Here is a 16943-nt window from a genome sequence, read left to right on the forward strand (position 1 = left end):
TGTGTCTCCCCAACCACAGACTACAGGACTGGGCCATGTTTCACCCAGGTTAACAACCAGATGTGCCAGGGGCAGCTCAGTGGAATCGTCTGCACCAAAACCCTTTGCTGCGCTACCATCGGTCGGGCATGGGGCCACCCTTGTGAGCAGTGTCCAGCCCAGCCCCACCCCTGCAGACGAGGCTTCATCCCCAACATCCGCACGGGGGCCTGCCAAGGTCAGATTCAGCTCTTTCTCTTCTTGTATTCACACCTGGGGGCTCATGCTAACTGCGATGACGAAGGACACCCATAATAACATACACACGGTTTCTGAAATGCAGACACACAGTCATACACATTCTAACCATTACTTTATCCGTCATCATCTCAGCTGCAATTTTATGTAGCATTTACATCCTCAGACTAGTGTTAACAACGCAGGGAGTGTTTACATGTACACAGTACACCAGATACAGACTTGTACCTTCCTGTTAGGGTCTCATTCAGCAGAAGTTGTGTATCCCGGCCCAGTCAGAAAAAATGTAAACAGTGTGCAGGATGAAGTGTTGTTGTATTTAAGTGAAGCACAGGTAAATATCAACCAGCAAAAGCCCTCGTATCGGTCTTTCTCTAAGAAACACTATTAGGTTATTTCCCCTTTAAGTGAACCTGATATGGTGCATGTACAGTACATCCAGTAATCTGTTGAATTAGGGCTTATTTAAACAGAAACCCTTCTTGTCCTGCAGAAACTATGCTGCTTTGAGGCCACTCTACTGCCTTGACATCTTACATTCGCCTTACTAGAATACTGGGTGTAAAACCTAACCTGTAAAAACAGTTGTGAAACGTAAAAGTGACATCATTTGATTTGCACAATCTTGGTTTTGTCTTGGAGACCCACATTTTAAACAGAAAGCCATTATTGCGTTATGAAGAGAGGATGATGTTAACCAGGAAGAGAAGGTCTTTTGAAACCCGCTATTGAGTTACATTTTGGGATAAGTAGGATCCAGCCTTAAATTAGAGAGATGGCTGTCTCAGTTTGACCATTCATTCTCACATTGTATCATGCAAGCCCTCTAACCTTATGGACATGACCTGGCAACGCTTCAAAGGTCTCAATCTTTTATCAGGCTTACACCCACCCTAGTGTGTATCCGATTGTATGACAGTTTCATCACACGTAACAAACCCACTTGGGCAGGAATGGGTGTACCAGTACATTACTGGTGCTCATTTTGGCATAAATTTGTGGAAGTGAGTGACTTTCATGGCTTGAGTTATGCTGGCATGCTTACTTGCTGCCCATATGTTTTTCCATGTTGAGTCTTTGAATAGGTTTTACAAGTTCAGTTTAATACTAACCTTTAGAGAAACTGCTCTTGGCAAACAGACAGTCATATTCTTAAAATATTGCAGGGTTACAACATGGTCTTCCATATGATATAGTAATAACACAATCCATCCAGCTATATGTATAACTCTGTATACATTATTTATGGGGAAAATCCAAAAGGTAATGCATCTGGGACCAGTAACTGATTTGAACCACAACTTTCCCTCCTTCTGTTGAAGCTGCCAGGATGCTCATATGTTATAGGTATGGCAGTGGGAGACAATAACTCCTCACCATGTGACTCACATAAGTCCTCCCTTACTCTCTTTTTCACTGTCTGACTGTCCTTCCTCCTCTCTCTGAATATCTGTTTCTGTCTTTTTCTTCTCTTCCTAACTCCACACTCTTTCACTCACAAAAAGACAAAAGACTCCTAATAGCCAGAGAGCCTAGAGCAACGTCTTGCTGGCAGCAGTACAAAGCACACATGACCATGAATCCAAATGTGAGGGTTCCACTCCAGGCTCCACATCAGAATGTTGGCCTCTTTCTTTCTCACAGCCTGTGCCATAGAGTTCCTTGACACTAGGACACTAGACGGTACTTTCAGTCTGAATCATTTCAGGTGATTAGATGCAGTCTGTTTGTGGTGGATCCTTCTCATTGACTGAGGTGAATGTACTGAACCCAATAAGAGGTATCCACAGAAATCCACCCACTCACATATCCCCAATACTGGTAAAAGTGACTCACGTTGAATACTGGGAAAAACGTACATTTAAAAAGTCATTTCCTGTGCAAACAAGAGCCAAAGTGGGCCTTTCTGGACGTCCTACTAGACATCACAGCCTGTGCCAAGTTACTGCTCATTTTTAACTCTGCCGTTGCACAAGTTTGAAAGAACAAAGAAATGTGTAGAAGTGAGAAAATACAGTGTGTGGCAGAAACAAATCAACTGAACTCAATTCACTGATTAATACATATTGCATAAAGTTGAAGTTAGTCTGCGTAGTTTTAACATACTATGGGATACTGCATCCGTTAAACTCTGCAGATACCATTTTTTGTTTTTATCTGCTTTTCTTATTCATTTCATGTTTTTCCTTCCTTCTCTTAGATGTGGATGAGTGTCAGGCAGTGCCAGGTCTGTGTGCTGGAGGTAACTGTATCAACACAGTGGGATCCTATGAATGTAAATGTCCTGCCGGCCACCGTCAGAGCGAAACCAGCCACAAATGTGAAGGTGAGTCTGAGAAAGCACCAACCAATAATTAAGAATTAAAAAAAGAAATGTTTTTAACATTAGTTAAATATGCATTCTCATAAACCCTGCATAATCCTGGTCGTGAAACACATCATACAGTGATCTTTGATGTGCGGCCATCATTGTCTAAATTGCCAGCTGTTGATTGATTGGGGAAATATTGTTAAGTAGGGAGGGGTGGTAAATGTACTCTCGTAAATTCTCAGTGGTCCTGCTGAAGTGTCCTTGAACAAGACATGAACTCTGTGGTTGGGAATGTGTAGCTAATTTTCTTCTCCATAGATATGGAAAATGAATCATATTATTGATCAGTGCAGGTACATGCAGAAACTACAACAGCAACATTTGACTGCAATGAGTTTTTAAGACATAACGACTAAGGCTAATGTTTTTCCTATGTTAAATGTAGATTTTAAAGTTTCAGTTAATTTAGAGGAAGTAAAGAAAAGCTGAAATGTCTGCATCTTGAAGCCACAACCTTTTGGACTAGTGTTAATGGTGGGACACCCACGGATTCTGCTCTTAATAAGTGTGGGTTTGCTGGTATTGGTTTGACAAATCTCCACGGGTGCTTAAAAAGAGGCGATGTGTTCAGAGTTAAAGTAGTCTTCATATCCGCACAAAAACACACAGATACACATGGAGACACATGCATGGAGTGGCTTCACATTACAAAGTCTGACACAAAGTGTTGATTGGACGGAATTTAGACAATGTCCAGGCTAAACAGTCTGATAGTTAGCCAGGCAGGGGTTGTGTCTGTTGGACTGAGGCAGATGTGTTCTTAGTCTTCTGGGAGGATTACAGAAAGCTCTTAAACTGTTTCAGCCAGATGACATTTATTCTACTGAACAAGACCTCAGCTACCTTGGGTATCATGAATGAGTTAATGAATTATTATCTTAACTCTACTTTTATAAGCTTGTAACATCACTAAGAGCTGCTCCATATGCAGGGAGAATACAACTGTTTATCTTTGCTGGAAGCCTAGTGTTTCCACATTCAGATTCATGAGAAGCAATTACCATGACATACCAAAACGTGATTTATGTCTCAGTGAATACAGGAGGAAATGGGGAGGGTGACTTCACTAAATTCACCAGAGTCCCACTGTCAGTTGTGGTTTTGGTAGAACACCACCTTATAGTCCAGGAATCACAGTAAGGCGAGAACAGGCGTTTCCAGAGAGGCTGAGCGTCGCTCAGACAGATTTGGGTGTGCATGTTTAGGCAAATTCCAGCTGGGGCGATATAGTGGAGGGAGGGCTAAGTAGTGACAACACACATCTCAAGGGCGCTCAGATACTGACCAAGCACTCGGGATTAGCGAGTCTCTGCGACCTTTCTGACCCTCTCTGATAACCAAATGTTATATTCCTTCACCAAATAGACAGGTAAACAGATTAGACTGGCTACTGATGATTACGTGATGACATCTCATTTGTAGAGACCGTGACAGTTACAGAAGGTTGACACTCTCCTTTTTATATATTTACTGTAATTCAAATCATATCAAATTAAATATACAGTGTGAGCTTCATTTCATTCAGAAAAAGTGATTGTGGTCTAAACAGACTGTAACACTAATTGAGGATTATTTCTGATCATCAATGAAGAAACACAACACTCTGGATAAAGATTGATATAAATTAGAAAAAACACAGAAAAATATATCATAGTTTGTGGTTTTTATGTAATAAAGCAAGTAATTCCTGAGGAACAGATCCTGAAGTTGTATCAGTCCCTGAAATGTGAAATAGGATGGACTTCTCTGGATCTTCAGAATTATGAATGTTCTAATATGATTATGATAAATGATGTCAGCTCTGATTTTGGGATTTATGATGGAGTTTGTTCATTTGTCACATACAGAGCAAGGAGAGAAAGAGCTCAGTGTTTGTAACTTCTTAAGAACAAAAGAACAATTGTGATGTGTGTCTTAAATCATGTATTTGTAGGAAACCTATGATTAGTGCAATCTCACAAACAATCAGACTAGCTCCTCTGGGAAAGTTTTTTTTTTTTTATTGAAATGCCCTTCTAGCTAAACAACCTCACTGAGAGCTTTCACGGTGAAATTACTAAGCTTTTGGAGTTGTTAAGATAAAGTGCTGTTAAGATGTCATGGGTGTTTGGTCGTTTTGGGCGCAACAAGGCACCTGGTTTTATTGCCAGCTTTTAGCTTTGACTGCTCTTAACGGTCTCTCTTTTTTTCTGCCTTTTCTGGTTAGCCTTCCATTTTCCTTCAATAAATACAGTGCTTTGGCCCAAAACCAGCTGTTAGTGCTGAACAAAGAAACACTTACGGCTCTGGGAGACTTTCTTATTTCACACACAGACCTCCCCGTTGTTCTGACACTTGCAGATTCTCACACACTTATGTTGCACAAATACACACACACAATTTCACACATCAGTGTGAAAGTTTGGAAAAATTAGTTTGGAAAAAAATTGTGACATTATGTTCCTACTTATTGAGCTTTTTGCATACCGACGGGCGTTTGCCCAGTTATACACATGTGGCGGATTTGATGGCTCCGTTCTAGACGTTTATCCAGGTGACACACATTTCCCTCCACAGACACGTGCAGTCCCTCAGCACTATGTCTGTGTGCAGTAATGTCTGACGTACTGTTGCTGCTGCTGACACAAGGTTTATTTGGCTGGGCTTTTACAGCCTCACCTAGACCTTCTGCTGTCAGACAGGAGTCAGCAGGGGAAGAACTGCCTCTTAGCTTTCCACAGCGGGTGTTCCTCCACCCTGGGCCTAAGACCCAGACATATGCACACAGGAAGACACATGAATATAAGCTGCGTACTCTTTACTTTCCAACTAAACGCATAAGGCCCATGCACATTAACTTATGCACCACGTCTGCACAAATGCTGTAATTGCCCCATAGTGGTGCAGTAATTACATATACATGACACATCATAAAAACCCAATACCTTGTGGAACTGTACTTCAGGGGTCCCCCATCATGGAGCAATGTGGCCCCCTCTCACCAAATAATAGAACTTAATGCCATCATAAAGTGCACCACACTGACGTGGGCTCTGCCAAGCATCACGCCCAAGTACTCGCAGACATCTAAGGTATGTTTAAATCAGAACAGCCTATTACCTTAACCTGTTGCGATTTCAGTTATGTCCTAATTTGTAAATTGGAAGCAATTGTAGAGGCCATAATTACACCACACTGGGTTTGCCTTTTAATGTTACATACATGCTGTGGGGACTCATTTGGACTGGTTTCAGGCAGGGTTCTGTATTGTTATGGATGCCACATAAATGAAACTGAATGAACGAATGAACTGAATGAATGAATAATTTACCTGACTATATAGTGTCCTTATTCTATAATGGTAAAGTGCTTTTTTGTCTTATCTTATAAAAGTGTTATGTGTGTTTTCAGTTATACAATTGCTATTATTGTCTCCGTACAGGCTTTTTAATCCTTTAATTATTCCACATTTTTACAACGATAATCTTAAATTCTGACTCAATATCTGGATTGTTAAACCACCAGACTGATGGTCGGGTTGTAGTCTCTACTGTGTAGTTGTAAATAGTCTATTTTGTTGGCTTTATATGTACTTTCAGGGGTACTTTCCCTCAGGATTGCTCATGTCATTTATATGTTTGGCTGCTTTAGCTTTAGCCTTAGCTTGTAATTCTGTTTTGGTACACTGCTGATTCCTTTGCTTTCCATAATTTTCCCCAAGGGAAAAGTCCAGTGACATAAACCTTTGCTATGGTGTGCTGCTGCATCTTTCGAAAAAGAGAAACTTTGAACATTTTAACATGGATCCCATGATGTGATGAATATATTTATTTTCTAACTGTGTTTTCAGACATTGACGAATGCAGCACCATTCCTGGTGTGTGCGATGGAGGAGAATGCACCAATACTGCTGGTAGCTACGTTTGCACCTGTCCACGAGGCTACATCTCCAGCACAGATGGCTCCAGATGTGTGGGTGAGTCACAGATAGACACACTTTGTCAACATTTCTTGCTAAAACACTCACTTCTGGCCGGTAACTTCCCTCTCTTCATCACTACTTCCTGCAAGTGGAGTCCAGATGAGTTGCGCTGGCCTGCAGACCTGTGGTCACCATGTGCAGACAAAACACACTTGTACGCACTGTTTGGCCTTGACAGTATTAATCTAATTTAACACTAGTGCATAGCTGACTCATTCCCACACAGGCTGACACACATATAGTGCATACGTCACTGACGTCCAGTGAAGCACTACCAGGTGTTAAGGTATTTCTGCAATCCTCAGCCCCTAATGACAGCTATAGTGAAACTCAGCCAGGTTTTAATACATTATTATACTTTGAAGGGTGGTGATATCACAGGTAGCGTGTGATACTACTTGAAGTGGATTGAGGTGGAATGATGTTAAAAGGGAAATCAGAGGAAGAGGAAGGGAAAGAAAACACCACTAAAGAAAGATGAAATCATAAATACAGTGGACAAGAAATTAGAAGTAAAAAGTGTAAGCCAAAAGATCAGGCTTAATAATGCGCAGGACAACTGCCAACGCAAAAAAAGAGAGGATGAAGAGGTGACTGGAGATGTAAGTTATTCAAACTATCTGAGTTGTGTTTTCTTTAAAAAAAAGTACTGGAGAGGGGGAGTGAAAGATGAAGTTAAAGATAGATCAAATCCTTTCTGGCAGCCTTGCGTACTCGTGTGTGTGTGTGTGTGTGTGTACTAGAGAATGTGGATTGCAAACTGATCCAGTGCTCCAATCACCCAACTTAAAGTTTCTCCATCTGTCTGTCTTTATGTGTGTCCATATTTTTTCTCTTTTCACTTTCATCCCTTTTCTTCTTCTTTTCCCTGAAGCAATATATCACTCTTTCGCTTTATTTTTGTCTTTCTCACTCTGTCGTTCTTCTGTGTAAACCATACATCATATCAAATCTCTCTCCATCCTCTACAAGCTCAGTGATTTACAGCGGTATGTTTTGCTGTGCACTCCGGAACTGTGCACATTTCATCTCCTTTTGGGCTTTTTTTTTTTTTTTTTTTTCCATCTCCATTTGGTATTTTATATTTTTTCCTGTTTTAACTTTTAATCTCCAAAACTGACAGATTCTCTCTCCCCCATTCTCCTTATCTATCTTCATGTTCCCTCTTGACTTTTTTTCCCCTTGCATCCTGTGGCATCTGGATCCTGCACCTTGCTTCTTTCAGTTGTGGTTTCAAGTTCCTCTTGTGAAGCCAACTGAGAAAAAAAGAGAGAAAAAAAAGAAAGTATAGATAAAACAGGTGCCGGACACAAATCCCATACATCCTTCCCCTGTCTCTGTCCCTTCCAAAATGGACGTGGCTAGATAGGGAGATAACAAAACCAGGTCAGGTGCAATCTTGTTTATATTCCAAAACAGTGATACAAAGTCAGGCTTAACCTCTTATACCCTAGGCCTCACAAAAATGAGGCCTGGGGTGCATCAAAAATGATATGCCCAAAATAAAGTGTATCTCAGCTCCAGTTCTAATTTCTAAGTCTGTGCCAAAATAATCATTATATACAGTTTATTCTGGGTCAGGGTCTATGAAGACGGAATACAGCATACATTGCAGTTCCACCTAAAAAACTGAACTGAATTAAAGTGAACATCTATTTAAAATGAAAGAAAAGCATCATTTAAACTTCTTAACCTCAAGTAGCTATGCTGCATGTGCAGGTTGCTACATGGTTAGCATGCCCATGTTTGATGCTGGATGCAACAAACACGGAGCAGCCCCCTCTAAAAGAGGTCCTCAGGTCCTTCAGGCTGCAAATCAAATCTGGACTTGTTTCCTCTTCATGTGACTGACACCCAACTCTCATATGTTTAGATTGTTTGGCTTATTTAGGGATCAAAACAGAAGGTGAACACTAAGTTATTTTTACAGGGCTGATTTAGGGTTTGCGTCACCTCATGTTTTAGAAGCAGGATGTTAGGTCTGGTCTGGAAGCTGCACTATGTGGCCTGTGTTTTGTGGGATGTACTGTACTGTGATGAAGTAGGCCAATGGGAGCTGTTGGGGGGGTGGGGGCTGACAGTAATCAGATCCTAATGCCCTGTCACATGACGGAAGCATGGAAAAAAGAAAACCTGTCCAGTGAGTCAGTCTGTAAAAACACCTCACCAAATGAAAACATATGCTTGTGTAGTGGAGCAACACTAGCAAGCAAGCCACAGTCTGGATCCAATTTAAGTCATCATCATCCTCATCAGCAAACCCCAACTCCTCCCCTCCGTTCCCTCTGTCCTCCACCATTCCTCCGGCTCGGTCATTCCTATGGGATGTTTTTTGGATTGTGTTTTGAACGTCTATTTTCTGCGTGGACACATTTGTACAAGCACATGTGTGTGCTTGTTTGTGCACGCGTGCGGATATGTACGGGAATGTATACTTGTGTGTTTGATTGCATGTAAGCATGTGTGCGCTGTACTGTATGTGCTTCCAGACACAGCACAATCCCTCATGTTCCATCTAATTGGCAAGAATTGCTCCACATGGAACTGATTAATTCCAGACTGCTGGCTCATTAGTGAGTTAATCGACTTGTGCTCCTCCCTCCACCCCCTTTCACTCTGCTTTTCCCTTTTCTTTCCCTTTCTTTCTGTAGATGTATTTAAAATTCCTTTTCACATATTCTGTTAGCTTTCTAAATGGTAACCATACAATCACTCCCTCACTTTGTCTTAGTATTTCTCTGTATGTTTTCCCATTAATACCTAGAAAAATACCCAGAAACCCTGGTTCTCGCTCTTCCATTTACTCCTTACACACGCTCTTTGAACTCAAGCCCCCTCTTCCGTCCCATCGACCAAGACCTGGGAAACTGTAACAAATAAGACCCCCTGTTTTGGAGGCCCTTTTGGGTTACTTGAGACCCCAGGCCACCTTTCCCACTGCTAGTCTATAAAAAAGCTTCCTCCCCAGCCTCCACAGAGAGGGCAGCCCAGTCTTCTGAGATACTGCTCTGCTGATTTGAGGTTTTAAATAGTGACTCAGCACCAAGCTGAAAAGCAGTGTTTCACTGACTTGTTTGTGTAAGATGTGTTGCACCTGTAACCCTACCCTACAGAGAGGTCACAGTGGACTGACACCCAGCAAGTTGAGAAATTAAAGTACGGGAGGACAGTAGAAATAATATATGTTGTTAGGATTTTATTAAAGAACCTGAAATACCTTGTTCTACAATGTAACTTATGGATATGATATTGATGTGGAGACCTAAATTGTGCAATCCATGAGGATGGAGAAACAGGCCAACAAAATGGAAAAATGTCTCAACTTTCCTAACAATTCCACAAATGTCCATTCAAGATTATAACAAAACATACAATACTAGTTCAGTGCAGTTATACAGTTTGTCTTTCGCTTAAATACTCAAACTGATGTTGCTGCCTATTCGGTTGACTAATTCTGTTGGTGCTCTTTTCCAGACCAGCGTGTGGGCACTTGTTTCTCTGCTCTGGCTAATGGCCGCTGCACTGGAGAGCTGACTGGCCAGTACACCAAGATGCAGTGTTGCTGTGACACTGGACGCTGCTGGGCTCTGGGGCAGATTCCTGAGATGTGCCCTGTCAGAGGGTCTGGTGAGTATACATGATAAGCAGGAGAGAAGACACATGTCTCACATTATAGTGTCAACTACACATGGATCTGACAGGCTCTACGTTGGCTTGCTGATCCTTATCAAAGGGATGGATGTGAAATTAAAAGTAGGACAGAACATTCATTGTCTTACTTTGCTGACAAAAACTTGGCAGCGTCCACGATAGACTCTGTCTAGAACACAGAACTACAACACAGGCAATAAATAAAGCCATCACTGCATTAACGGTTCACAAGCCAAATGAATATAATAATATAATGTAAAACTCGAGAAGCCTGACACTTTTGGAGTGAGGCTGCTTTGAGTTTGTGCGTATGACATAGAGGCGAGAGCATCCACTCAGGCTGATGAGCATGACATGTCATGAGCAAAGCCCAAAAAATAAAAGATGGAAAACATTTGTTGGAAGATAATTACCCATCATCTCTTTAGTCAAACTGGAATTTGGAAAAGTGTTTGTGTGCGTGAGACCGTATTATCCATAACTCGACTCTTTCACCACCAAACTGAGATGTGAGTGTGTGTGTGTGCCGATTAATTGTGACTGCGGAGGAAATACACAAAATCCTCATAAAATCATCATACTGTGCATGTATATATAAAAAGATAGACATATACTGTATATGTCCATGCAAATATGCAATAATATTTAGAAAAACGCCACTAGACATACAACTCAAAGCAGAGCAGATTGGATCATTGTTTGCACATGTTTTTGTCTTGTTACCTAGTCACTAGCATATCTGAAACCATGAAATGTACAGTAAATGATCAACCTCAAGTCAGAATTCTAAAGTACAAGGAGTGAATGTTATCATGCAGACTCATTCAACTATGCTTTGGTCTGTATTCCTGTAGAAAACCGTATGAACTGTTTTTCCTTCTTCATATCATAAACATAACCTAGGTTGTTTACATTCACTGATTTGTTCCCTGTGATCTCATTTGTCCTGTAGATGAGTTCAGGCGTCTGTGTATAGTGGGTGTTCCCCAAGGACATGGTTTCCCTCATGGCTACCCCAACGGACACTTCCCCAACAACAACGGAAATGGATTCAACTATGGATACAAGTTCCCTAGTGTGCCGAATGGCAACGGTAATGGAGGGACTGGTGGCAATGGAGGAGTACTGACCCATCAACACATTGGTGAGTTGCTCAGCGCGTCTGAGTGAGTCTGTTAAGTCACACAAAACAAAAGGGCTCATTTCTGCTATAGCTTGTATATTATAACAAGTTGTATTTTTTTTTTTAGGCACTGTTTCCGTGAATGACTCTATTGACGTGTGCAAACATTTTACCAACCTGTGTCTGAATGGACGCTGTATCCCAACACACGCAAGCTACCGTTGTGAGTGCAACATGGGCTACAAGCAGGATGTTCGTGGGGAGTGCATTGGTAAGAAACACAAACAGCATTGTTGTTCAGTCACTTCTCAAGGCAGGCAGCTGCTTTTAACAAGCCGCAGATAACTGCATGCACTGCACTGCCATCTTCTGACAGTTTTAGGAACTTGATACAAATGGAGATGCTGGCAGGAGAGATCTGCTAAAATGTGAATCACATTCTCTATGTTTGTCTTATTCTCTGCAGTTTGGTCAACATTTTTATTTGCTTTATTTTTATCTCTCTAGATGTGGATGAGTGTGTGAGTAACCCATGTATCAATGGAGACTGTGTCAACACACCCGGATCATACCACTGCAAGTGCCATGAGGGATACCAGGGAACCCCTACCAAACAAGCCTGCATTGGTATATCAGATATATTTATATGCTAATTACGTACACAAATATCACAGAAGCAGTTTAAAAAACTTTAGCTAAGGAATTAGAGCATCAGTGTTTGGTTCTTAAAAGACTATTAACAGCCTTTGTAACTTTTTTTTAGATATTGATGAATGTATTGTGAATGGTGTGATGTGTCGCAATGGCCGCTGTGTCAACACTGAGGGAAGCTTTCAGTGTATCTGCAATGCTGGCTTTGAGCTAACTCCAGATGGGAAAAATTGCATTGGTAAGAAGCAAACACAAAAACAGGTTGAAGTTAACATATACATCAATAAAAATGACCTTACCTTGTCTCTTGTTCCCTTCCAGATCATGACGAGTGTGCCACAACCAACATGTGTCTCAACGGCATGTGCATAAATGAGGATGGCAGCTTTAAGTGTATCTGCAAGCCTGGCTTTGCACTTGCTCCTAACGGACGCTACTGCACTGGTATGTATGATTACAAATGCAGACTACAAAACTTGGGCAAACAATCTGCTTCAAAACTGCACTGACAGATTTGGTGATCTCTTCTTGAATAGATGTGTGTGCAGATTATTAGAGACTATCTGAAACTTCCCTCGTGTGCTATTATGAACTGTCCAGAAATAGATTAATCGATGTTTGAATTTATGAGCCTCTGTTGAGGGATTTTGCCTGGAAGCTTCAAGACAAGCTGTCATTCCTTTGCAGTCACACCATAACACAGGCAGCCCAGGTGCACATCCCAAATACACTTATCTAAACTAGACACTGTTAACTTCCCATGACCTGGTTCTAAATTAAACATCCTGCAATCTCTGTAGCACATTATCATCATTACCCGGTTGAAGTTTACAAACCAAATATGACCCTGTAGAAAAAAAAACCTTGCATATTCACAATTTACATTAGAGAGTACACTGATTTCTGGTGGAATTTCACTCTGGTTCGCTAATTTATGTGATCTGCTTCTGTAAACACACATTTGCTGTATCTAATGGTGTGTGGTAGTGCGGTGTATTCATTTTCTGCCTCATCTATCCATCAGATATTGATGAGTGCCAGACACCTGGCATTTGTATGAACGGACGCTGCATCAACTCTGAGGGCTCCTTCCGCTGTGAATGCCCGCCGGGCCTGGCAATTGGTGTCGATGGGAGGGTGTGTGTGGACACGCACATGAGGACCACCTGCTACGGCGCCATAAAGATGGGCACATGCTCACGTCCGTTCCCCGGTGCAGTGACCAAGTCGGAGTGCTGCTGTGCCAACCCCGAACATGGCTTTGGAGAGCCTTGTCAGCCCTGCCCGTCCAGAAACTCAGGTAGCGTCTTTGATTTCACTTTGCAATATCTGAATATGATCTTATTTTTAAATCAAAATGAACAAGGAAAAATAATTCACTCGCCTCTCTTTTGTTGTCATGTGTCTTCCAGCTGAGTTCCAGGCTGTGTGCAGCAGTGGTATTGGCATCACAGCTGATGGAAGAGGTGAGTATGTTTCACATACTAATGTGAATATTACTGTAGTGTATTAAAAACAAAACACTCACCTGAACATCTTCTGATGTCCCATAGATATCAATGAGTGCGCCTTGGACCCTGACATTTGCCAGAATGGCATGTGTGAAAACCTCAGGGGAAGCTACCGCTGTATCTGTAACATTGGCTATGAATCTGACACGAGTGGCAAGAACTGCGTTGGTGAGTTTATTTTTTAAAGCAGCACATTCTTATTTATCAAAGTTTGCCATGTCCCTGCAAGACTTGGAAAGTTGTTTTGACTTTGACAGGACACAGCTGCATAGGTAATGGGGAGGGCACAAAGTTCCAATCTTTGTAAATCTTAATTCAAGTCAATAGATGCCAGTCCAAGTATGGTGATGGGAGCCAACGGTTTATTGCCTCTGGATCAGTTTGTCTCCATTTTAAAGGACAGCTGGGATGTTTTGCTCATTTGGACCTCTAGACGAAATTTTCCTTGAATAAATTCTACCTGTTTTGGACAGTTATCACGACCAACAGAGTAATCTCTCTCTCCTCCCTGCAGACATCAATGAGTGTCTGGTGAACCGTCTGCTCTGTGACAACGGTCTGTGCAGAAACACTCCTGGCTCCTACACATGCTCCTGTCCTAAAGGATTTGTCTTCAAGCCTGACTCAGAGACATGCGAAGGTGAGCACTCAAATACATTCATGTGTGTGTTTTATCATTTTTACCAACAACCACTGACATTATGGACATTATGACCAGATGGGTTGCATTAGTCCTCACACTTTGTCTTTGTAACTATCGAAGGGTGATGATGAATTTGAATCACCCAGTCATTCCTGACATCAGGTGTGTCTTTTCATGTGTTTCAGATATAAATGAGTGCGAGTCCAGCCCGTGCATCAATGGAGCATGTCGTAATGTGGCCGGGTCCTTCAACTGCGAGTGCACCCATGGCAGCAAGCTGGACTCCACAAACACCATCTGCGTGGGTAAGACATCAGTTCTCCAAAATGCTTGACACAAATTAGGGAAGCACTGCAGGGTCCATGAAACAGTCGATGGAGAGAATTTTATTCATAATCCCATTAATCCAGGTTCACTCTTTATTTTGGTAAACAAAAACAAAGATGTTAAGGTTTCCTGGAGCATTGTTTTGGCATTATCATCCTCAGATGATCTCAGAGGAGAAACACTGATCATTTATTGGATACATGCTTGCATGTATGGCCTTGGTTCACAGGGAGATTGTTTTATTTCATAGAGCTCTGCCATAGATTAAAAATGACATGTGGTATGTAAGACTCTGCTGAGGTTAATAATTCCACTTGTTTGGAAGTGTCATACTTTGGGGAAATCATTTTGAGAAAGCTACATGCTAACATAGAATACAGATGTTATTGCAAGTGGAAGGGAAAATGAGTCATTAAGTAAATACTTATACACACTGCATGAGCTGGCTCTGTCAGATGTCTCAGGATTCCTTTGGTTTTGTTCATTTCTGTTTTATGTTTTTAGAGTTCATCATTTAGTGGAGGGAGAAAGGCAAAGTAAATTGTGGTTTCGGGTTTGGGTGGCCTTGTGGTTTAGAGGGAAGGTGTTGAGTGTACTTTCAATAGCAATGCTATAGCATAGGCTTCAACGGTGCATGAGTTTTTCTCTCCTCAACCTGTAGACACAGACACAAGTTAAAATAGTTGAAGGTGACATGTTAATTGTTTTTGTGGTTGTTTATGTTGCATAGTTAAAGAAACTTTTGACATTTGAACCACCAGTGGGCCTGTGGAGCAGTGTTGTGATGAGCAGATTTGTGTTTTACTTACTGTATTCTACCAGCACATGCATAATATATATAAAAATGGAAAAAAGAAAAATAACAGATGTTTTATTGAGAAGGAAAATTAACTCAACATGTTTAATAGATTTTTATTATTATTTCTTTTATTTTTATTATCATGAATTTTGTCTGTTTTGGTGGAAAAACTGAGTGTAAACATAACTGTCTTTGTTTCCAAGAAAGCTCCACAGGGTTCCCTTAATGAAGTCTTCTCTGCTTGGCTCCACAGATAGTATGAAGAGTACCTGCTGGCTTACGATCCAGGACAACCGCTGTGAGGTCAACATCAACGGAGCCACACTGAAGTCTGAGTGTTGCTCCACACTGGGAGCCGCCTGGGGCAGCCCCTGTGAACCCTGCGAGCTCGGTCAGCTCACACACAGAGACACAGTCGTGCAGTGTTGATTTTCAGAAATGGTTTTAATTAAAGCTAACTATAAAAACATTTTGAATCAAAGCAGCATTGAGCTTGTAACAACTAAAACTGAACCAAAAAGTAATGAAAGCATATCGTAAGAAACCTCACTGGTATAATATATAAATATATTATATATAATATTAAATATAATATATATATAAAATGTAAATTTATGGTAAAGCAGCATTGTGTATATAATATACAATGCTTTAATCTCACCTTTTGTCTCCTCAGACACTGCTTGTTCTCGAGGATTTGCTCGTATGAAGGGCCTCGTCTGTGAAGGTAAGTTGAAAACTTAATGAGCGGTGACAAATTTGCAGTGTTCCCTTCATCCAACACTGACCCTTCATCTTTTTGTCCTTGTAATGTGCCTTAATAAAAAATGGGCATATTTTTGCTTCACCTTGTAATCATCCTTCTTATAATATCCCACTCCCTGTAGACATTAATGAGTGTGAGGTGTTCCCTGGAGTGTGTACAAACGGCCGGTGTGTGAATACCCAAGGCTCGTTCCGCTGCGAGTGTGCTGAAGGCCTCACCTTGGACAGTACCGGTCGCACATGCGTGGGTAAGAGACCCGCAAAGAAATCAGACGTCAGCAGCCGTTTGCTGTGGCATCGCTTTGCTGCGCAAAAAAAAAAACTGTAGAGACACAAATGGTAATCTTTTTGTTTTCCCTGACACTTTTTCTAGATATGCGTAGTGAGCAGTGCTACATGAAGTGGCATGAGGATGAGTGTGGTCAGCCACTGCCAGGAAGATACCGCGTGGACATGTGCTGCTGTACAGTGGGTGCAGCCTGGGGTATCGACTGTGAGGAGTGCCCCAAAGAAGGCACACCTGAGTTCAGAGCCATCTGTCCCAGAGGAACCGGCTTTGCCAACAGAGGAGACATTCTGACTGGCAGACCCTTCTACAAAGGTACCATTCTCATCTTAATGAATGTGGACACCAATCTGTCTAATGCTGCATATTTAGTGTGTATAATAAATTGTATTGTATTCTTGCCAGAAGCTACTTGTCCTCAGCTATCCATTCCCATTACAACTGCAATTCAATGCATTTGTATGTGTTTCTTTCCAGATGTGAATGAGTGTAAGGTGTTCCAGAGTTTGTGTACTTATGGAAATTGCAGAAATACCATCGGGAGTTTCAAGTGTCGCTGCAACAATGGCTTCGCTCTCACCGCCGAAGAGAGGAACTGCACAGGTATGAGAGAATGAC

The 16943-nt window shown here is 41.5% G+C and overlaps 1 protein-coding gene across 4 annotated transcripts in view; it reads left to right on the top strand.

Annotated features, from left to right (window-relative positions):
* fbn2b (fibrillin 2b) overlaps positions 1 to 16943 on the top strand; it is a 60462-nt gene that overhangs the window by 27232 nt on the left and 16287 nt on the right. For all 4 annotated transcript variants that reach the window (XM_084549151.1, XM_084549153.1, XM_084549152.1 and 1 more), the window contains exons 7-25: positions 20 to 217; positions 2438 to 2563; positions 6438 to 6563; positions 10044 to 10196; positions 11173 to 11364; positions 11471 to 11614; positions 11851 to 11970; positions 12107 to 12232; positions 12316 to 12438; positions 13019 to 13294; positions 13407 to 13460; positions 13548 to 13673; positions 14020 to 14145; positions 14334 to 14453; positions 15528 to 15665; positions 15951 to 16001; positions 16162 to 16287; positions 16413 to 16640; positions 16803 to 16928. In XM_084549151.1, the coding sequence (XP_084405277.1) occupies positions 20 to 217; positions 2438 to 2563; positions 6438 to 6563; positions 10044 to 10196; positions 11173 to 11364; positions 11471 to 11614; positions 11851 to 11970; positions 12107 to 12232; positions 12316 to 12438; positions 13019 to 13294; positions 13407 to 13460; positions 13548 to 13673; positions 14020 to 14145; positions 14334 to 14453; positions 15528 to 15665; positions 15951 to 16001; positions 16162 to 16287; positions 16413 to 16640; positions 16803 to 16928 (2679 nt within the window). The remainder of the gene's footprint in view (positions 1 to 19; positions 218 to 2437; positions 2564 to 6437; positions 6564 to 10043; positions 10197 to 11172; positions 11365 to 11470; positions 11615 to 11850; positions 11971 to 12106; positions 12233 to 12315; positions 12439 to 13018; positions 13295 to 13406; positions 13461 to 13547; positions 13674 to 14019; positions 14146 to 14333; positions 14454 to 15527; positions 15666 to 15950; positions 16002 to 16161; positions 16288 to 16412; positions 16641 to 16802; positions 16929 to 16943) is intronic.

This window comes from Chelon labrosus (genome assembly GCF_963514085.1).
Source record: "Chelon labrosus genome assembly, chromosome: 7".
NCBI classification, from domain to species: domain Eukaryota; kingdom Metazoa; phylum Chordata; class Actinopteri; order Mugiliformes; family Mugilidae; genus Chelon; species Chelon labrosus.